The following is a 24,063-nucleotide window of genomic DNA, read 5'->3' on the forward strand; positions in this document are numbered from 1 at the left end:
GGTGTTAAGGGGTTAGCAGTGCAGTAGATAAGAAATTCTAAATTAAACATAATTGGCAATGAAGGAAGTGTAAACATTAGATGACTCTTTACAGGAAGTGTTCAGGAACAAGCATTGAGGTGTGCCTTGCACTGCATAAACAAAGTGATTTAACTCCTAAATGGCAGAGAATTGAGCAGTGAGACTACAGGGGCATGAAAGTTTATTTGTAATCGTCCTATTTATAGTTAAATCCCCCTCTCATAATTTTGTAAAGCGCTACGGAATCTGTTGGCGCTATATAAATGGCAATAATAATAACAATGATAATAATCTGTACACCAAAACTGCTTCGTTAAGCTAAAGTTGTTTTGGCATCTACAGTGTTCCTTTAAGGTTTTCCACGAAATTGTGCCCTTGATAAAGAGAAATCTACCATTTGGATCTGCAAGTTGGTCGGTCTGGGTGAATTGGGCGCTAGCGGCTATCAGTATCGCTACCCCTGTGTTTCGTGCAGCAGGGTGGGTGCTATGGTAGTTGGTTGGGTAGCGTCTATCCATCAATCTGTGGGTATCTGTCGGTTTGAGATGTGTTTCCTGTAGCAGTGCTATCGTGACCTGTTTACTTTTAAGTTCTCGTAGGAGATGCGAGCGTTTCTCAGGCGTGTTAAGGCCTCGGCAGTTCTGTATTAAGACGTTAAGGGGTGCGGCTGTATAAGCCATTGAGTGAGTGAGATTGCGCGTGCAGATCCTACGGTGTTCGGGTTCGTGTGTCCTATGTCTAGAAGCCCGTGCGCACCCCGGCTGCGATGGGGGGAGGGGGGGGTTTCCTTTAACCCCTTAAGGACACAACGTCTGGAATAAAAGGGAATCATGATGGAATATTCCCGTCATGTGTCCTTAAGGGGTTAAGGTTTTATTCCACTCAGACAATATTGTGCTACAATGTGATACTCACACTGTTTATTTGTATTGGAGACCAGTTGGCATATTTCTTTGAAATCCCACTTTCCCACTTTTCATAGTCACTGTTTTGCAAATGAATCCAGAATCCATTTTTCTCTCCAAAAAGCTGCATGACCACGAAAGCTGGAAGATAAGAAACTATTATTTTAGCCATAAAAATCACCGACTGTTCAACATAGAAATGTTAACAAAGAAACAAAGAAAATTAATCAGTTTTTTTTGTATTTTTGTATTTTCGTGTGCAATAATAGATTGTGATAATACACACAAGAAGAAGAAAATAATTCTTACTATAAGTTACAATATTGTTTTGTGTTGCTCGGAGCGTTCACTAAGAGGTGTTCGCTATGCGTGTCTAATTTTTCACAGTGCATTGAGTTTTATTTAGTGATGTAATTATCAATCACTGTCAGGTTATATTACTAAATTGTAACCTGCTGAGAATTAAAAGTGAATTTCAAATTGAAGGGTATAATAGTTGAATTGATAGCTGGTTTGGAGAGATTTATTCAATATAGCAATTCTGACCTTTAGATCTGAAATTGACCTTAAAATCCTCACTTTAGGGAATAACTCTGTAAACTTTAAGATACAACAGTATGAGATATGAACGGTGGAAAAAATATTACAATTAATAATCTCATCACAAATGACTCTATATATATATGTTCAATGTATGCACATATTTTTTATAGTAATTTTTAGACAGTATAGCACATACAAGATAAATATCTAACATAATGTCTTGGTTATCTACAAAATAGGTGTACAGCACGCAAAAACTAAAATATGTTTATACATTTCCACTCACTAAAGAAAACTTTTAAGCCTGTCTAAAGACTCAGGACTTGACATTTTGAGTTCTGTTTATTTATACAATACGTAAAATTACCTTGTTCTATATTGTTTTCAATCGAGACGAGGTTACCATTGTGGTTATTGCAGTATTCCTGTGCAGCAAACCAGTTATCCAGTGGTCCACCATATTCCCCTTTATACACAAAGAAACACTGTTTGTAAAATGAAAAATTATTATTATTAATGAGCAAAGGTTGCTATAAACGAAATACAAGGAGAGCGATCAGATTCATGTTAAGCTCCCCAACAGTATAAATGTAGATATATGCACTATAAGTTAACACAGATACCTACTGGGGATACCTACTGGGTTCGCATCCCAGGCAGACCATCTCTTCAGTAAGTTTCCTTAGGCAAGAAACCCAGCAATATATTTTTTCCCAGCTCAAATCCTCATGGATTGTAAGCTCGGTTGATCAGGGCCTTCGTCTCTACTTTCCATAATAGTAGTGCTGCGGAACACATTAATCCTATATAAATAATAATAACAATACCTTTTGTTGATAATGGATCCAATCTGTGGGACAGCTTCCATTCTTGGAATCTTGGTATATCTCAATTTCATCTAACAATTTTCGGTCTGTTTTGCAGATTGAAGGGTTTAAATCATGGCATTCAGAATATCCCCAAAGTCCTAGAAAAAAGGAAAGTTTTACATGACAATATAGAAATATTTACAATATGTCTCCCCTATTATTTATTATCCCAATGGCAGAGTATATCACTTTGACCTAATACATGAGATCAACTGTGCAAATTGTTACTACACTTGTTACTACCTCATCGTAAGGTGTTTCACACCACCTGTAAATGAATGTTAATCTTAAACTCATTCTCTAATTTATTTTCTGCATCCTCAAAGCTTTCCTATTTCTGTGCAGATATTGGTAACCTGTTGGATACATTTCTCATGTATTATTAGAAAAGTAATTAAATTACGAACTTGGAAAAAAGTAATATAGGGGCCATGTCCCGGTAATTGGGAATGAAAGCACATTTATGCTATTGCAATCCCACCACCATACATGATGGTTTGGCAAGACATTGCTCTGTTCAGTTCCAGATTCACTGTCTGTTTACGTGAAGCATGTTTGGAGAATTGTTTTCCTCTGTGCTATACAATACCACTTCAACTTCTAATAAATCTATTTACATTTTATTCTACGCGCTGCAAGCCCATCTTGGCACTGTAAATCCAGCTTTAAGCCAGCAACTGGATCCACATTTGTCCACCATCTCGAGACTGTGGTGATATTCTACTAATTTATATCTCTAGATTAAAGTGCAATGGCTCAAGATGTTTTACTATTCAGCCATGAGTCTCTTGTTTTCATGCTCTTTCTTTTTTCCTTTACCAAACATACATTTATTATTCAAACAAAATGTTCACGAATAATGACTCTTGACTTTTCTCTCTAGAGCTGAGGTTTTGTGGGACATCTGTGATATGCAGCAAACTTCACATGATTGTGGTGGTTTCCTCTTAGCTATCTTTGCGTGACCACAATTCTTGTTCATTCTTTGATATGGCTAATAATGCAATATAAATGTAGAGTAGAACAGGGTGTTCTTTATGAATTACTAATTGTTGGAACTGATCAGCTTTTTGATACTTGACTAGCTTCTGTTCATCTTCTTTTGTACTTTGACCAGAGTTTGTCACATTTACTGCCAGGCCATTTGATTGACAGCCTGCTTCTTAGCCTGATGTTTAAGCATTTGAGATTCATAAAATCCCTATAACTACGTAGATGAATCTGGTCATTTATCAACAGGAGTAAAACAGCTGCCATGTGTAAAAACTAACCAGTGTTTCTACATCTCCTAAATACGGATCCAGTCCACAAACATACATTTTCATAGAAGGTCCTAAAGCAAACCTACTGAGATGTATTACTTAGAAGTATTGGATAAATATATAAGATGTTTCAGCATAACTCCCTACTCAAGCAGACCTACATGTTAGCAACAGTTCAGAGTATCTCCAAGTTCCAGGGATTTTGGAAGAGCAGTCTATCAGGTAGGGATTTGCTAAAATACTCCAATAAACTGTTACCTGTGTGTGTTACATAACTATTCATTACTTGCGTTATACTGACCTGTTTCTGAAGACATGTAGGCACACTGTGGGCCATTTAAAGTTATATTGTTGGTACTGGGTTCTTTTTCCCAATTCTTGTATAGGAGTGGAGTACCATCTTTCCACCTGCAGAGAAAACATTTTTTAAACAAAGATTAAAAATGCCTTAATTTTGAAATTACACGAGAAGACGAGTAGACACATATGCAAAATCAATTAAAGAACAGCAGAGCAGCATTTAGGACTGAGATTCAGTCATTTGTTCCATATTTAATCATTGGTCATTACAACTGTATGGGAACAAACTAATTAATTCCAATATATAATCTTCAAAAAATATCAGTAGAAAGAAACAGAGCATATTTTAGACAAATTGGATGCATACATTTGTTTGGTAAACTTCTCAAATGATAGGCATTTAAAATGATCTCAGATGATTGGGAACAATTACAAATGAATGAGCTCTTTTGCAAACAAAAGTCATGAAATATTCCAATGGGCCAGTCTAGGCATGGAGAACATTGAGATCAGGACCCACAGCAGACACATCACAAACCCAGACAGAGCTGGCTTTGCAAGTCCTACTTTTCCCTTAACTCCTGCAGAGTTCTGCCAACAGTCAACCCAATGTACTTCTAGTTACCCATAACCCTTGTAAAGCAAAGGCCAAGTGACCCCCTTTCCAGCCTTGATGCAAGCCTGGCTGTGATCGCGATTGAGATTTTTGACGAAAGTCAAGGTATAATTATCTAGGTAGTAAGAGGACAGATGTGCTGCTATGAATTATTTACATATTCTGTTTTCACAACTAGTTAGGCTAATTGCTCCACAGTACATGTCATGCTTTCTCAGTGTACCTTTGTGATCCATCATGTGAATTTTCATACAGTTGTCCAATCCACCAGTTTGTTTTCTTTTTTGATAACTGCAACACATTGCGCAATAACATAATTATCGATTTTGTGTATATGAATCCTATTTTATGATCTGATTTTTCAGAATGATTGTTCATATTTCTGAGTGAATCTAAAAACAACACAGGATAATTCTATTTCTTTTTAATGTATATTTTTATGTAAGTTTGATTCTGAATCCTATAACATGCTTTTTTCCGTAGTCTAAACCTTTAAACTAGACCTATTGAAAAGAGATGGTGCAACTGAACAATGGACCAGACAGACATTGTGACTTCTCTTTCAGCAGATCGTGGGGTATTATAGAACACTGAGTGGCATTTTTATATGATTGAACATTTTCAACTTATAACAGAAATATAAAGTTACCTGGCATCTTCAAAATACATTGTCTTAACTAGCCAGCAATGACCTGGGTGTGACAACACAAGTACACACATACAAGAGATGCATACACATCCATTTAAAAAAAACAAAAACAATTTAGTCTTTTCTAATAATAATTATACATTTTGATTTCTAGCCCGTGTCTCCGTTTGCAGTAGTCGTGCAGGGAGCACTTGATGGCAGACTGCACACAGCACACAATGTAGTTTTCCATAGTCTCTCGGAAAGCACCGTTTGAGCTGTGTTGATCTATAGCAGCATGGTTTTAATCGTACATTTTTGTACATTCTTTTTTTAATAAGGTTTAGTTTAAAAACACCACACACATCATCCAACAAACAGTATGTTAACACCAAACACAAAACCCACACTACATTTTAATTTAGTTCTGTAAATTAATTTTTTACTTTCTTAAACGTCTTTTCTTTTTCTGGTGGCCTGGATGACTGGCGGGCCTGGATGGCTTCGAGATTGGCTGGTGTGGTGGCCTAGAAGGCTAGATGGCCTGGTTGCTGGCTGGTCTGGTGGCTGACTGGTCTGGATGGTTGGCTGACCTGGGGAATAGCTGGCCTGGATAGCTGGATGGCCTGGTGAATGGCTGACTGGCCTGAATGACTGGCGTGGATGATAGGATGTTCTAGTGAACGGTTGGATGGCCTGGTGAATGGATAGCCTGGGTGGCTGGCCAGCCTGATAACCTGGTTGGCTAGCAGGCTGGCAAAGTGGCTTTACTACTAACCTGCTGGTTCTAGTTCTGGATCTTTTTAATTGTCAGATTTTTTAAATCACATGATAGGCTTTGAGTTCTAAATTGATATGCAGCTACCTGTCAATCAGTGTAGCATGTCATGATTGGGCCTAAGAGAAAAGCATTTAACAATTAAATTTGGTCGGTCAATATTTGCAAATGTAAAATTTGTTTGCTTATTTTAATAGGTCGTTCCAGTTGCCATTCAGTCGCCATTCAGGCTCATTCTGTGCCATATCTGCTAACTCCAGAAATGTTGAATGAATAGTGAACAATGTAATCATGATGAAGTCAGATTGGCCTGTACAACAGTGAATGGTTTTGCCCCATTCGGTTTGGGGCCATTCGGACTTTAGTGAATAACCTGGCTTGACTTATGAAATGTTTGTTCAGTGCAATTCCATTTGTCTGAATGGAATTTCCAAAACTAAAATAATGTCCGAATTTTGTCCGAAAACAAATGCGTCAATAGACGAAATGAAAATGTAGGCACCTCCCAATTCTTGTATTGACATATGCTATTCCTGATCTGACTTTCTGTATCGTCTCTGCCCAGGATGCCTATAGCTTAACTGAGGTTCAATGACATTGCGTGTTACATAGTTACATAATTACCTAGTAATGTATGTTGACAAAAAAGTCCATCACGTTTAACCTTTAAAGCACATCTTTTTATGTTATTGTCCAAAAGAAGGTAAAAAAAAAATATAAGCAACGGGCCATTTTTCCACAAACGGAAAAAAAATCCTTCATGACTCTGTAATGGCAATCAGATTTCTCCTTTGATCAACAACCTCTTCACATGCATGTTAAGTATATCCTTGACTTTTCTGTTTTTTTTTTTTTAGAAATAAATATTAAAGCTTTTCTTTAAAGAAATTATTTCTACAGAATCTCATAAGGCATCCTTATTAGTCTTACTTTAATGAACCTTTTCCTCTGCTGTAAGCAAAAACACTTTTCTTCCAGTCTCAATGGGTGACCTCTTGTTTGTTGTATATTCCTGATAATGAATATGCTAGAACATAGTAGTTTGTTCTGACCCTCTATATAATTGTACAGTGCTATCTTATCCCCTTTGAGATGTCTTTTTTTTTCTAAAGAAAACAAATGCAGTTTTTTTCAGCCTTACATAACTTTATAAGTAAAGGTAATGTTTTTCATTCCCCTTATTAATTTTGCAGCTCGTCTCTGCACTTTTTCTTGTTCTACAATATGCTTCTTTAAAACTTCTTTAATTCATCATGTATTGAATAATATCTTACCTTTTTTATCCGGCTGTGAATTATTGATTGTTCATCTGGAGAATGTATGGTTACTATCTCTGCGCCAATCCAACCACAGGCGAACTGATACAAATCAAAACTACCAAGCTGATCGATGAACCAGTATTCATACCCTCGATAAAAAAGCCACGGGCTCCCTGTAATGTGGAAAACAACATTGTTAACAGAAGTGCCAGACACGCTAGATGTACGCAATGTTGGGTGTAATGGCAGGATGCCTAGTTTATAGATACTATTGATACTATTGTATATAAAGAAAAATGGTCATATACGTTGAGGTCCAATTATACAGAGTTACCAAAGGAGGCTGAAATAGACCATGGCAAGTTGATTTAAATGGACATGGCATAATTATAGCCCAAAAGAGCTCTAATTTTTTTTTATATATTTTAACCATGTTCTGCACATGTCCCACCCACAATACCTTGTATTTCACATTAGGACTCACAGGCACCTGTAGTCCTTTCTCCTGGGAGTTCCTTTAATGTCATAATTGTTTTATTTACTTCCATAGCTGTTTATTTAATAAGAAACTGTCAAATGATGGTAGTTGGAGATTTCAGATAGTTAAAGAAACACGTCAATCACCTTAACAACTAGAGCTTAACGGTCTAACTGTTTAAGGAGTCAAACCGTATTTGAATGTTTTTTCTTCTTACATGGGACCCGCTGGGCATCTCTTGCCACCTCCACTAAAATCTCCCAAATTCCAGAAATTCCTCAGGAAGGAACTCCTTTTAGCTCATTTGATGAGTACAGTCAGCTGACACTCTCCTGAATTACGTGGGCCTAGCTCAAGAGAGCTAATGGAAGTGAGAAATTTCAGGATCTTGTGAAATTGTAGTGGAGGTGGGGAGTGGTGCCTGTCGGATCCCAATTAAAACTATTCAAAAATGTCCTTACAATGGAGGGCACTAGGGCACTGTTGGCAATACAACCACTCCAGCGAACTGTAATAGTTATGGTGCTTGAAATATTCCTTTGATGGTACATCGAGAGAACCTTAGAATTGTTGACAATCCTAAAGAAATAAAATAAACTAAGTAACAATAAGGCAAAAAAAGAAAAAAAAAAGAATATACAGTATATACCTTCAAGCAGAAAAGTCTAATATTTCTCAAAATCCATATTTTTTTTTTACCAATATTTAGATTTATAAGCATAAATAGCAGGTTTCTCCTGCTGGTTTCTAAATATATTTTTAAATACCTTTGGCATGCCATTCTGGTAGCTTTGGTGGCAACCCTGTAAAAGAAAAGAAGAAGCAAACTATATAACAGCACATATTCTACAAATAAAACCACTGCACGGACATTCGCTACAATGCAACTCTAACTTTTATTTTTACCAATCATATCTTGCAGCTCTGAAGATAAACGATCGTTACAGGGTAATATTTCACAGAGTTCTGTTTCACAACCCCTAGCTAATTAGCAAGTTTTAGGATTTTTATCTGAGTGCAACTATTTCTTTAAACTTCTTTTTCTATTTTAAGTATAAATTCTATAGACGTACCTCCACAATTTGTGCATATAAACGTGTGCCTTACCAAATCTTTTTACCAGTCTTCAATACGATACAGCATCAGCATTTTACCTTAGTACAAAGTGTTGCTGTTATATTCATATTAATGTTTTTGCATTTTGGCTTCTCTTCTATTTAACGGCCAACCTCTAGACATAGTTAGCCCCTCCAAAAACTCTTGAAACGACAGGTTTACCCCAGTGTCCCAGATCATGTGCCATATCTCACCTATCCTCTACTATTGCTTATTTTTTCTTAATCTCTTTCAGAAAGAATGTTAGTTTGTTATAATTTCTATGGCTTGGTGCTAAATTAAAGTTCACTGTGAAAGGATACTGATATCAGAGTTCAGGGCTGCCTGAATCTTGTGTGCCGGGTGTATAACTAACTCCCAGCAAAAAAAGTTAATATATTTCTGTATTTGTAGCTGCCCATACAGAATCCTATCACCATGACCACTTCTAAAAGCAGAAGTAGCCACGGTGGTTGGAGTAACTCTTTCGCTAGTGTAGTAGTTTAATACAGTATTTATTTATTGTTGATACCTCTTGGCATTTTGCAGATCCATTCATGCTTTGCATCACAACGCATAGGGACCACTTTCTTATCCGCTCTGTAAACGGCACAGTTCGTTGATTCGTCATCATCATACATATCTTCTAGAAATGGAGATACAACCTGTGCCAGATCATTGTTGAAATAATAGCCAAAATAAATGCATGAAACTGTTACATATTTGAAGAAGATATAAACATATTTAATTTTTATGGCTTTAAAGTATAGGTGGGCCCTAGGCGAAGCTTTGCATATTTGTCCCTCAACACTGTCTAGCTGGCAAGAGGTGGTATATCCTAATGGGAGTTCTAGAAGGGGTATATTTGTGATTTTACTTTATTTTAAATACTTTAACAAGACTTACATCTTTCTACATTCAGCCTGATTCTTTAGGGTATATGACCGTGGACAACTTATTGAGAGCTGGATAAAATGCCCCTGCATAAATATTTACATAATCTGAGTACTAGAGTCAGCTACGATTTATCAGTAGGTATACTACTAGTACTACTGCCTACTAGCTATTTGTCTCATGGAATCAAGGTAGACACATATTAAGCCACAATAAATTAGCATCTTTTTAAAAAAGTCAATATGAAGTTAAACTGAAGCCTGCAGTGAAATTGCAGAGGAATACTAAGGTATGATAAGGACAAATGTCTCTCTGTTAGGAGGACACCTACTGATGTACCATCAGACCATTCCCAGGAGCCTCGAGCCGAAGGGTTTCTTTTATTGAATCCAATCCAGAACTGTCTTTTCTCATACCTGAAATACAATAAAAAGCTAGATTGAATATTTGAAAGTTATAGATTAATTCATATCTTGCAAAAGAAATGTAGCTTTGGTATTATTATCATTATAATTTATATAGCGCCAATTTCCGCAACACTTTACAATATTTTAAAGGAGGAAATTTAACAATGAACGAGACCATTACAAAATGTTACAGGAACAATAGGTTGATGAGAACCCTGCTCGAAAGAGCTTACAATCCAGAAGGTATAATTTGACCCATCTTTCTTCTAGCATCAACTTGGCTACACTGTAATAATGATAGAATCACCCTCAATGGATTATGATGGGCCAAGAATGGTGTAGGGGCATCCATAATACAAGGTCAACGTCATCATCAGAACAAAAACTTCCCTCTCAACATGGATCCAGGGAATCCAAGAGCTGGGAACTGAGGGAAGTTACCATTAAAGGAAATTCTTAACATGAAGTTCAGACAAGGTTAAAAAATGCATTCCGACCTATGTACATCCATGTTGTACTGAGCTCTGTCCAGTTTTAATGAGTAATAATTACAATCCCTAGAACTGAATTTACATATCTAGGGCTTTCCCACAAACATTGTACATCTCCCTATTAAAGTTTAAATAAAAAAAAACAAATACTAATATTAAAGGAATTGTGGGAGATGCACTGACAAAAGGAGGACACAATCTAGTGCTATACAGCTACAACATTTTTGCATTTGGCATGAAAGTATACAGAAAGGTAATTCTGAATGAGGCAAACACGGTTGTATATGGTTTAGATTTGATATATTTAATAGTACATTAAAACTCACAATTTACATTAAAATAAAATTTCAACAGGATAAAACTGATTGCTTTATTATTTCTTTCCCAAGCCTTTATGTAAGAAAAATTACTTATTGTTTCCTATTTTCCTGCTATAAATGATTTAGTTCATTAGCATCAATGCACTTTTTGAGGGAGAATCATTTATAGGTAACTAATTCCTTCCCTAAATGGCTCTTCAAGAGTGAATGTTGAACCAGTTACCGGTGAAACATGGTGTCCAAAAGTTCTGCAACAAATGTCTCTTCTTCCAGATGAGAGAAGCTGACAAGGTGTGCACCAAAACCCTGGCAAAACCGTTCAGCTTCCTCCCACGTCCTCTTCCTCAGCACCCTCTCATTATGATACACCTAGTAAGATCAGAAGGTAAAATAACGGCACATAACTATCACTCAGTACAGGTAGGCAGCGATATATATCAGCAAATGATTGAAATGCTTTTGTATTGACATGTTTAATTATTTAGTGTTTAAAAAAGAGAAAAAAGAGTGGAATTGGAGTTTAATTTTCCTTTTGATTTGTGATTTGTGAATTCTGCGTGTGACACTAAAAATGAGATGATTGATGGAAAAAAATACGATTGATGACAGTCAATAAACATGGATTCTATTCACAGATCAAGTGAAAAGTGACCAATATATTTAATAAATATACAATATATGAAAATAGATTGTTTTACCCAATTTTTTTTCCCTCTACTGGTTACTTTTTCTGGTTACTTGATCTGTGAGTCAAATGGTGGAAAATTGTTCCACTCCACTTATTGCAAAATATATACACAATATTTATATCATATATTATATATTTATATGATGTATATATTTTGCAGTACTCTGAGTGGCTCATTTGTTTTTCATTACTGAAAATCTGTTGAGCAGAATCATCATTCATATGGCTGAAATTTTACTGTGAATTACTGAGCCATATGTCCACATCCTGGGACCACGGCTTCTCTGTATGGAAGAGAATCTTCTGTAGGACAGGAGCAAGTATGTGAACATTTGAAGTGGTAATTTATGAAGTTTCACATGACCCACCCATTAACCAAAATCAATAAAATGGGCAGGTACACTTTTAAAGAAAGTCTAACCTGACAGGTATATAAAATAAAATGCATGCATTAGATGACTAATATGTGGGATTTTTTTTGCACCTTTTTATTTTTTTTTGTTACCTTGTAGCAATGATGAAAATGTGGCTCTGATTCCCATATTTCACACATATCTTGTATATCTGGATACTTTTCATGGGAATCTGGTGGCTCCTTTATTACACCTGATAACGCCTTTTTACATACTGACATCGCCTTAAACAAAGTGCAATCCTTTACTTCCCAAAGTCCAAAATTCTTCCCATTTCGCATAGTAACACATCCGCCTGTGCGACCTAGATAAATCTCATTAGACATGGAAATCAGAACTGTATCCAGACTGTTCGGACACACACTGGTACAGTTATAAATAGTTCTGTTCACCAGGGCCGGACTGGGTATACAAAGCAGCCCTGGAAAAAAATAAATCTATGCCAGCCCCATAAGTCATTTCACCATGTATTGTCACATTTAATAGGTAAGGCTATGTCTTGCCATCCCAGATGATTGAGTAATATATAAACACATAATATGTATACATATATCGATCTATGTATAACGTGTTTAAATATTATTAAATCATCTGGGGTGGTAAGACATATCCTTACATATTATTGGTTAATATATATATATATATATATTTATTTTTCTAATATAAAATATTGGTCCTTTCAGAGTAAAACATTTAATTATACAGTAAGCATACTCACATGCAGACACAAACAATCTCACTGACACACACAAACTCATTGATACACAGCCTGATAGACAAACAATCTCACGGATATACATAAGCTCATTGACATAAACACACAAGCTCATAGATTCACACAAATAGGTTCACTGACAGACAATCTCACTGACACACACACACGCTTATTGGTATACACACAAACGTAACACAGACAAACTCTGACACGCACAAGCTTACTACAGACAAGCTCACTAACACACAAATGCTCTCAACAGACAAGTTCACTGACATGCAGATGCTCCACATAGAAAAGTTCACTGACACACACATATCCCTACGGAAAAAGTTTGTCGACACACGCATGCTCCCTACAGAAAAGCTCACTGACACAAACATGCTTACTAAAAAAAAGCTCATTGACACACACACATTTTCCCTACAGAAAATCTCACTGACACACACATGCTTACCACATACAAGCTCACTGACACACACATGCTCATCACAGACAAGTTCACTGACACACACATGCTCCCTACAGAAAAGCTCACTGACATTCACATGCTCACTACAGACAAGGACACTGACACACACATGCTCATCACAGACAAGTTTACTGACACACACATGGTCCCTACAGAAAAGCTCACTCTCACACACACGCTTCCAACAGACAAGCTCCCTGACACACACACATGTTTCCAACAGACAACCTCACTGACACACACACATGCTCACTACAGACAAGCTCACTCACACACAAACATACTCACTACAGACAAGCTTACTGACACACACATACAAGCTCACTCACTAGCAGGCACACACACACAAGCTCATTCACTAGCAGGTGCATACACTCACAAGCTAGCTCACTAGCAGGTGCAAACACAAGCTCACTCACTAGTAGGCACACACACAAGATCACTCACTAGCAGGCGCGTGCACACACACACACACACAAAAGCTCACTCACTAACAGATACACACAAGCTCACTCACTAGCAGGCACACACACAGAGAAGCTCACTCACTAGCAGGCACACACACACAGAAGCTCACTCACTAGCAGGCACACACACACACACACACACACTCATACACACAAGCTCACTCACTAGCAGGCACTCACACACAAACACACAAACTCATTCATTAGCAGACACACACAAGCTCACTTACTAGCAGGCAGGCAGGCACGCACACACACACACACACAGACAAGCTCAGTCACTAGCAGACAGGGCCGTTTGAAGGAATTTGGGGCCCCAAGCAAAATGGACATGGAGGCCCCCCAACCCCCCACCTACCCCTCCGCGGCACCCCCACCCAACTCTTCCCCCCTGCCCGCCTTCTAAATACACACACACACACACACACATTCACTGACAGATACGCATACATTATCTAACAGACAAACACACACTCACTAACAGACACACACACACTAACAGACACACACACACACACACACGCTAACAGACACACACGCTAACAGACACACACACTCACTAACAGACAGACACACACACTAACATACACACACACACTCACTAACAGACACACACACTAACAGACAAACACACTCACACTAACAGACAAACACACACTCACTAACAGACAGACACACACTCACTAACAGACAGACACACACTAACAGACACACACTCACTCACTAACAGACACACACACTAACAGACACACACACACACACTCACATTAACAAACTTTTTTTTATTTAACCCTCCAAGCCTCCTTACCTTTACCTGACGTCATATTCCGGCTCCCGGCATCACTCTTGTGGCATGCGAGGGAGCTGAGAAGAGCACTCAGGGGAAAGTGCTCCCTCGCCAGCGACGCCCGACCGACCGGATTGTTAGTTAGCCGCAAGGCTAACAAGACATTTGCCCTGGGCATTTGGGGGCGGCTTTTTTTGCTGCCCCCTGGAAAGTGCCGCCCAAGGCAAATGCCTTGTTTGCCTCGCGGCTAATACGTCCCTGGTCGTTGTCTTGGGGCCCCAGGCCAGCTCGGGGCCCCAAGCAATTGCTTGGTTTGCTTGCCTTGTTGCTAGCAGACACACAGAGACTAACTCACTAGCAGGCGCAAACACACACAAGCTCATTCACTAGCAGCCACATACACACACAGACTCACTCACTAACACTGGCGTCGCTAGAGGGGGGGGCCAGAGGGGGCCATGCCCCCCCCATACATCATGCAGTGCCTCCCCTTGTGCACCCCCAATTGAAATTGAAGTAGGGAGCACTAATTCTCCCTTCACAAGCTGCAGCAGAACTGTCACTGTGGAACTGTGTTCAACTCTTGCTGTGAGGAACCTCAAGCTGAATCACAGAGAGCAGCGCAGGGGAGAGACAGGAAAAGGAAGCTCAGCTCTGCACAGATGCATCCAGGCAGCTGCTGGTAAGTGGGAGTCAGTGTGTGTGGTTCAGTCTGTGTGTGTGTGTGTGTGTGTGTGGAGGGGGGGGTCAGTCTCTCTGTGTGTGTGTGTGTATATGGGTCAGTCTGTGTGTGGGGGGGTCAGTCTCTGTGTGTGGGGGTTCAGTCTATATCTGTGAGTGGGTGGGGGTTCAGTCTGTGTGGTTGGGGGTTCAGTCTGTGTGTATGGGTCAGTCTGTGTATGTTTGGGGGGTTCAGTCTGTGTGTGTTGGGATCAGTCTGTGTGTTGAGGTGGGGGGGGTTCAGTCTGTGTGTGTGGGGGTCAGTCTGTGTGTGGGGGCTCAATCTGTGTGTTTATGGGTCAGTTTGTATGTGTTGGGGATCAGTCTGAGTGTGTGTATCGGTCAGTCTCTGTGTGTGTGGGGGTCAGTCTGTGTGTGTATGGGTCAGTCTGCGTGTATGGGCCAGTCTGTGTGGGGTGGGTCAGTCTGTGTGGGGTGGGTGAGACTGTGTGTGTGTGTGTATGGGTCAGTCTGTGTGTGGGGTGTCAGGCTGTGTGTGTATGGGTCAGTCTGTGTGTAAGGGCCAGTCTGCGTGCGGGGATGGGGGTCAGTCTGTGTGTGTGTGTGGGGGGGTCAGTCTGTGTGTGTGTGTGTACGGGTCAGTCTGTGCGTGGGAGGGTCAGTCTGTGTATGTATGGGTCAGTCTGTGAGTGTGGGGTCAGTCTGTGTATGTATTGGTCAGTCTGTGTGTGTGTGTGTGTGTGTGTATGTGTCAGTCTGTGTGGGGGGGCAGTCTGTGTTTGTGTATGGATCAGTCTGTGTGTGGGGGCAGTCTGTGTGTGCGTGTATGGGTCAGTCTGTGTATGTGTATGGGTCAGTCTGGGTAAGTGCTAGAGCTCCAAGTGCTAGAGCTCTTGACCTCCCCTCTACCCGATGGATAGGCAGCCTTCTCAACCACCACAGATCTGATTGTACCACCCCTTCCCTGCAAGGTACGATCAGGGAAAGGGTAATATTCATTAAAAAAAAAACAATTAATAAAGTAAATATTGTAAAGCTCTTCCCTATTCCCCTCTCTACAACCCCTGAACACAGTACTACCTCACAGACAGTGAACCCCTCACATACAGTACACTTCCACCAACACAGAGTATACCATTGCATACACACACAGTGCACCCCTCACACACATCAGCTCTTCACCCACATTCACACTTCTTCCCCACATAACTTCATCCCCACACACATGCATGCATACATACGTGCTTCACCCCATTACACACCGAATCATATATATATTTATCTACAGCTCCTTGAAAAGCAGATGTTAATGAAGATGTTAATCAATATGAGTAACTCTGGGGTCTCAAATTAAGTTTGCTCCACCAAGGTCCCAGGTGGAGCCATTGGCGTGTCGAGAAAAGATGTGTTTAACACCTTTTCAGAACGATCTAAGGAGGGCCGGGGACATAAGCAGTTAGTTTTACCCTATAGTGTCAGGAATTTATGTTTGTGTTCCTAACACTAAAGTGTTCCTTTACGTTAAATGGGAAAGCAACACTAAACATTTAGTACAAACAAACATATTATAAACATCAATGAATATTAAATACTGGCATAAACTGGAATGTTGGCAAAATACCTTTTTCCTCAACAGATACAAAATTTCTGTCAATAGAAAATTAAGCTGTACTGACAAAAAATTGGCATCTGTAGTTCCAACAAAAATCACCCACAGATTTTACAGTTTGTTGTGTTTTTTTTTGGAATGTAAATCAGGGTATTTTTTATTTGTAATAAAAATAATAAAACGCACTTATATTTGTACTTACTGGGTTGATGTTTATTCCAGTTGGTGTAGGTCACCGGCTGCCGATAGATGCCACTGGTTGTCCATGTGTATTCCCCAGATTTTGTTTGATCCTGCAGGCCAATCCAGAAGTAATTGTCCTCAGTCTGTAGCTTACTGGAGATCATGGTACTTATAAAGGCTTGCTCAAACCTATACCAACAAAAACAGCAACAAGTCTATGGGTGAGATTTATCAAAACAAGGTTACTCACTAAAGTAAGAATTGCCAGGAATTGAAAATGAATTTTAAATGTGAAGCCAAGCAGAACAAAGAATTGACTTAGGTTTTTTTTTCTTCTCTAAATAGGATATTTTGACCTAAATTTTGAAATTCACTTTAACCCCTTAAGGACACATGACATGTGTGACATGTCATGATTCCCTTTTATTCCAGAAGTTTGGTCCTTAAGGGGTTAAAGGACCACTATAGGCACCCAGGCCACTTCAGCTTAATGAAGTGGTCTGGGTGCCTGGTCCACCTAGGATTAACCCTTTCTTCTATAAACATAGCAGTTTCAGAGAAACTGCTTTGTTTATAATAGGGTTAATCCAGCCTCTAGTGGCTGTCTCATTGACAGCCGCTAGAGGCGCTTCCGCGCTTCTCACTGTGATTTTCACAGTGAGAAGATGCCAGCGTCCATAGGAAAGCATTGAGAATGCTTTCCTATGAGACTGGCTGAATGCGCGCGCGGCTTGTGCCACGCATGCACATTCAGCTGATGACGACAAGAAGGAGAGGAGGAGGAGAGTCCCCCGCCCGGCGCTGGAAAAAGAGGTAAATTTAATCCCTTCCATCCCCTAAAGCCCGGCGGGAGGGGGACCCGGAGGGTGGGGGCACCCTCAGGGCACTATAGTGCCAGGAAAACAAGTATGTTTTCCTGGCACTATAGTGGTCCTTTAAATTCACTTTGAATTTCAGGACATTTCACAATTCTCCTTTTAGTAAACAACCCAGAATGTGTTCTGTGCTAAACAGTGGTGCAAAAATTTAAAAATGGAAGAAGTTATGAACTGAATGTAAACCAAACAATAAAATGTGTTTTTGAAGTGCTTACGGTAATTATGCTTTTTTGGACTCCACTCTGGTCCAATTCACATGTTTAGCATTTTTAGGGGTTTCCCATCTAGTTATGACTGGTTCTTTATAACTGTGAGTACGTTTCCTATTTGTATAACTCTCCAATCTAGGCCGATTAAACCTCTTCACATTTCCTTTTGGTTTAGAACAGTTTCTAATTATGTGATACTTATTGTATGTTTTTGATTCTGGTACTTGGTTTGTGTTGATGTATCTGTTTTGAGCTTTTTCTCATTATACAGTGCAGCTTTCTTTTTCTAAAATTTTGAGATTGTATTCATCCTTTAATATTTTGTCACATTTATATTCACTTTTTTAGTGCCATACTTTTATTTGATTGTTTATGTACATTTCAATTAAATGTGCCTGCAAATTCCCTTGGTTTCATGGCTTTCCTCCAGACTGCAAAATTAGCTTGAATTGCAGAAACTAAAATAACGTAAGAGTTAATATGTAATAAAAACTTTTTATAATGGTAATACTCCCTTAAAGAATTAATGGATCAAAGGCAAAGTACTATTGTGCAAATTTATATAATTTAGAATTTTCAAAATAGCTGTTTAGCATATAAGGGAGTGCGCTGGATTTTCATTTTTACTGTACTTATTGGCCCCCAGCAGAACCCCATTCAAGCATGTTTAGGTGAGTGCAGCCAGCCCCTTGTTTATATATATATATATTTAGGAGTCTAGCCAGCTCCTTGGTTTTGCACCGCCCCCTGTCACAGGTGTCTCCCCTCAGGACCCTATTTAGCCCTGTACTGCAGAGAACTTGAGATGGAAGGATTTCCCCAAGTGAGTAGCTCATTTAGTAGACAGTTGACTGTTAGAGTAGGACCTGCCAAATATGGGGTACATTGACGATGTGGCCGGCTTATGCAATGTATGATCATATAATGTTTTTTGCCTAGATTAGGTGTTTTTAACAAAACTAGCAAAATAGCTGTTTAGCAGATAAGGGAGTGCGCTGGATTTTAATTTTTACATTGACAGCAATCTAACCACAACATTTGACTCTATCCTAAATGTGTCTTCTAGCTCTTCATCCTAGCCTTCAAATCAATGTTATGCCACATTAAAAATAACAGAACTTGGTAATGAAGAGTTTTATGCATTAATTTATTTAGGCGACATATGTGTCTCGCTTTTTAGCCTGTGTCTCTTTGTATATTTTGGGAAGAGCCTCCTTAAAAGTTAAGAGTCTTTCAAGACCAAAATCTGCCTGTGAGATCCAAACCTTCTTACCTGTCTGTGATGACCGCTAAAGGGGAAGAGCAGTAATATCCAGTTGAGGCCTGCTGCCACGTCCGCTTAGTGTCGTCAACTCGGTAACAATATGAGCCGTATCTTTCCCAGTCCTGAAATATTAACAACCATATTCACATTAAAATAAAAGAGAAACATAATTTTTAGCCCAAAAATAGCTGAGCTAGACTAATAGCCGTTTTGATGAAATTTCAAAAATGACTATTACATTTCTTTTCTGGCAAGTAAACACCATTTTTCCCTCTAATTTTTAAAATTAAATAATTACTTAAAAAATTATAAATATCAAGATAAAACACCCTAACAAAGGGGTACTACTAATTATATTTTTGGAGAAATATATGCAATCAGTGATACATTAATTTTATTTTTATTTTTTATTTGAAGTGAAAAATAATAATGTGAATATTGTTGTTTTGGACTCAAAGTTCCTTCCTTTCCAGCAATTCATTTCTAGAGAACCCTTGATTCTGAACATTTGCGAGACCTACATTTTTAAAGAACTAGTTTAAAAGTTTTGTGTTACGATACCAAAATTAAAATACAACTAAAGGCCAAAGACATGGGACCAGCATTGAAGAGACCAACGTGGAGAGGGCTAAAAGGTAAGTAAATCAGTTTTTGTTTTTTTTTGTATTTCAAAGGAGGGATGGGGGCAGAAAATATATAGTTAAGAAGACTTTATAGTGTTAAATATGAACTAATGTGGCAGTATGCTTGTTCAGAATAAATAATATGACAATAAAATGCTTAGCTTGATTTTACTTCCAGACTTAATAGGTAATCATTTAGGTATTAATTTTAACAGGTAAGGTTGAAAACAAGTCTGTTAAGTAAGGTCTATGGAAGTACCAGCAACTGTTGGGAAACAGAAAGTAATAATGGAACGATTTATTTAACCAGAATTGCTGATATAGCTTTCTACAGACATATATCACAATTTGTTTCCAGCTTTCATGTCACATTAGCATGTGAAATCATTAGCACATCCTTAAAAGACGACTGTCATCTCAGAACTATTTGTTAATATAATAATACTTTCATCAAGTTTTGAAAGGAAATACAGCTTTTTAAATTGAAGTATATGTAAACAAAATTAGAAAAACTCACCCCTACCTTTAGTGCATGACAAGATCCTTCAGCTATATACATACACCTTAGGTCAGACAGGTGAAGTCCTTGAAACCCGACAGTTAGTCTCTATGGTCTTCCCTGTTTCTATGCAGAGTGAAGCAGGGAAGATCATAGAGACTAACTGTCGTTGACTATGGCTGAAGGATCCTGTTGTAATCTAAAGGCTGAGTTTTTCTCATTCTCTTACATATACTTCATTTTCAAAAACAAACTATTTCCTTTATAAAATCGATGATGATGAAAAGATTATAATATTAAAAATTGTTTTGAGGTGATAGCTGGCTTTTCACATCCCCATTAACATTAGTAAATTATAGTTTATTTATAGTTTATTTTCAATGTTTAATTAAATTACGTAATTTCCAAAGAAGTGATGATTCACATTTAAAGCACTAATTCTGGTATGAATCTTCGGTGGTCATGTAAACAAAGATAATTGTTGGCAGAGGTGTTAATGGTCAGTTTTACATTGTTTGACGGTGTGGAGTCTCAACTATACAGATTTATTTTGGTCTTTCACAGGTACATCTTGGGAACAGGTTGAACAGGTTAAGGAACCTTGGCAAGGAGCCACTTACTCCATCTACCAATAATCTCTCTCTAAGAGAGGAACATTGAGGTTTTCTCAAATGTTCTGGGGACAGTTGCTTTTCAATTTCTACTTTTCTCTTTCAAATGCCCCATCATGACCAGACACATGAAAATGTGTAAATTCACACGTCAACAGCTTATTTTTGAAGAAAAATCCCTTAAATTCATATCAATTCATAGGCTTTTTCTTGATCCTTAACTACGTTTTTTTCCAAGCCTGATATTGCATTAACTACCCAGTAACCCCTTATATATTTGCCAAAAGATTGAAGAGTCAAGCATTGTAGGAGACAATGTTTTTTTTTTTTGGATATTAGAACTTCTCGAAACAAGAATATGTCGACAGGTATATTTGCCCTACAATGGTAAAGTACATGGAGTACATGAGTGCTTGCTCTGCCTAGAAGATTAACTTTATTTCATGTCTTTTGAATACTGATTATGTTTATGTTATTAGCAACTCAGTGCCAGGAAAACTAACTGTGGAATCTGAAAGATTTTGTAGCTGATATTATGGTTCCAATGCTTTAAACAATAAAGATATAGACTAAGAAAAATAGTACGAAGCAATAACCCAACAGGCTGTCGGTATAAACCTCAGAAAGATACAATAAATCATTGTATTGTCACTATGACAAATAAGCAAAAGAAGGTGACAAAACCAAAAATAAATAATACAACTATTCACTTTCTGCTAAGATGAAATTGTCAATAAATGTTAAAGCAATAGTTTGAAAAACACTCCCCAAAACTGCACAAAGTCGATAAAATGATATGAAAACTGATAGCCATTTGACAGAAAATCACTTCTTGGAAAAACATAGCGCTACCGCTATGAAGCTTTCCGTCTTATTTCCAAAATCCTGATTTTGGCAGAAGTTTTGTCAGGAAATTTTCTGATGAGAAGAGTCAAAGCCATATTGTTGGTATAGACACTGTTGCTCTTTGGTGACTTTTAAATCAAAAGAAATGCAATATCTTGGGGGGACGGGGAGGAGCGTGGGGGAAATGGGAGGAGAATCGGGGGGAGGGCTCTTCACCCTTTTTGCCCCATTTGCTATAATTCTGAAATACTCATGATTAGATGGGTGATGTATGTTGGAAAGAAAATAACTTAGAAAATGCAAAGGAATCTTAATCATATGTGTTTGGAGAATTTAAACAGGGTTAAACTATGATATTTTTGTCTGATTCAATGTTATTTTTCTAAAAATGGAAGTCAAGCATTTTGTTGGTAATTCTAGTTTATATAATCTCCTGATCACTGCGAGCTACGTTTTACTCCACAAATGGTACCATGAAATAGCAGAACCCTCTAATGACCATCTAAAATCTAAAATAAGAAAAACGTAGATTTAATATAAGCGCCAAAACAGAAGAAAGAAATCTCAGTTGAACTGCTCATGTTTGTACAGATGGCATATATTTACTATTGCAAACTTTGATTCAAGCTGCAAATGTTTGGGGAATAATAGATTATTGTCCATGGGTATTTTTCCCATTGAGCCACTTTCTGAAACGCATCCTGTTTACTTACTGTATTCTCCAAATGGCAACATCTTCAGATTTGTAAGATTTATTATTATTGCCATTTATATAGTGCCAACTTTTTCCGCAGAGTTTCACAATATTATAAAGGAGAGATGTAAAGACACATAGGACAAACTAATACAATTTGTGGCATGGACAATGGGTCAACAAGGACCCTGCTGGAACAAGCTTACCTTCTTTTTGGGAACCTCCCATTGCTACAAGGGTTTGGGCTGAATGACGCCTGGGATCACTTGTGGTGACGTTTCCAAAATATAAACCCTTTCAAATTATACTCTTACAATGCACAGTATAACAATGCATCGGAAATGTTTTTTTTTAGCTCATTCTCCTATGTATGGTCTGTTTTAGCTGCTATTCAAAATGTTGCAGTTTATGATGCTGCTGCCTTTTAGGCATTACTGCTGTTACTGTTTTTACACTTGCGGTCTCTGAGGAAATCTCAATACTGGGACGAAACGTGTAGGACCATACAGTTATATTATTACCTTATCTTTCTTATTGCTATCTGTTACAAGACTGTTACCAACCAGGATTATACTGATTATTTTTGTACCTTAGGACTTCGGTATGTGAATGCTGCACCCTCTCCAGAATGGAATATATATACCCCAGTTCGTTAAACGAACAACCGACCACCCAGCTCCTGGCATGTGCCGCCACTAAACCCCGGTCACCTCTCAAGCTACCGAATGGTCGACCACCCGGCTGAGAGCGTGTGCCACCAATTGATCACCCAGGGATAGCGGTTTGCGGTTAACCGCAGGCTAATTGACGGCCCCAGTATATATCCGTTCGTGCCTTACCTACCGATGATTAAACTACCGAAAGAGGCACGAATGGGGACCACCTTCAATCTGGCCCCAATTAATGTGGCCCCAATTAGAATGTGGAATGTTGCGGTTAACCGCAGGTTAAGTGCCCCTTCACGGCGGGCTAAATTCGTATTTCGAACGGCGACGACATCCAGCCAGTGGGCGGGAATTCGGGCACAACTCTGTCCGTTATTAGTTCCACGAGTTGATGCCGAGGTCCTGCTGCCTATTATTACACCTGAAAACATGGCCGCCATTTTCAGCTTGCGACCCCAAACACACGAACAGACTTTCACTCGACGAAATACAGCAGCGGGTTTGTGAGTTTGAGTCGCTATTCGTTGAACTAATACACACGAACTGGAGCTATACACTGAGTGGTGGAAGTACCGAAATAGTTATTAAACTATTATTATTCTGTTTTCTGTATCTAAAATAAACGTGGGTTTTAGGCGCTTGGAGATAATTGTATTACTGAAAACGTTGGATTCATTATCTCCAAGCTGGGCGGTAACAAGTTCAAATGATACAGTGTCTTGTGATTGGTTACCTTGTTGTATTGTACCTGTATCCCACCAGGTCCACAGGGGGCTGTCCTTGGACCTGGGGACTTGCATAAATTGCCATGTTCACGTGCCAGTAAAGTCAGTTTGTTTTACCCTCAACTCGTAGCCTCGACTCGTGTTGTAGGGATCTGGGAATCCTAGCTT

The 24,063-nt window shown here is 38.6% G+C and overlaps 1 protein-coding gene across 1 annotated transcript in view; it reads right to left on the bottom strand.

Moving 5' to 3' along the window:
• Window positions 1-24,063, bottom strand: part of LY75 (lymphocyte antigen 75) — a 176,616-nt gene that overhangs the window by 111,996 nt on the left and 40,557 nt on the right. Inside the window, exons 13-25 of the mRNA XM_063429399.1 lie at window positions 19,242-19,354; window positions 16,901-17,070; window positions 12,060-12,271; window positions 11,090-11,235; window positions 9,980-10,064; window positions 9,287-9,419; window positions 8,427-8,462; window positions 7,197-7,354; window positions 4,740-4,807; window positions 3,902-4,008; window positions 2,297-2,436; window positions 1,837-1,954; window positions 937-1,067 (exon numbers count right to left, since the gene is read on the bottom strand). Coding sequence (XP_063285469.1) covers window positions 937-1,067; window positions 1,837-1,954; window positions 2,297-2,436; window positions 3,902-4,008; window positions 4,740-4,807; window positions 7,197-7,354; window positions 8,427-8,462; window positions 9,287-9,419; window positions 9,980-10,064; window positions 11,090-11,235; window positions 12,060-12,271; window positions 16,901-17,070; window positions 19,242-19,354 — 1,617 coding nt within the window. The remainder of the gene's footprint in view (window positions 1-936; window positions 1,068-1,836; window positions 1,955-2,296; window positions 2,437-3,901; window positions 4,009-4,739; window positions 4,808-7,196; window positions 7,355-8,426; window positions 8,463-9,286; window positions 9,420-9,979; window positions 10,065-11,089; window positions 11,236-12,059; window positions 12,272-16,900; window positions 17,071-19,241; window positions 19,355-24,063) is intronic.

The sequence above is a fragment of the Pelobates fuscus genome, chromosome 8 (genome assembly GCF_036172605.1).
Source record: "Pelobates fuscus isolate aPelFus1 chromosome 8, aPelFus1.pri, whole genome shotgun sequence".
NCBI classification, from domain to species: domain Eukaryota; kingdom Metazoa; phylum Chordata; class Amphibia; order Anura; family Pelobatidae; genus Pelobates; species Pelobates fuscus.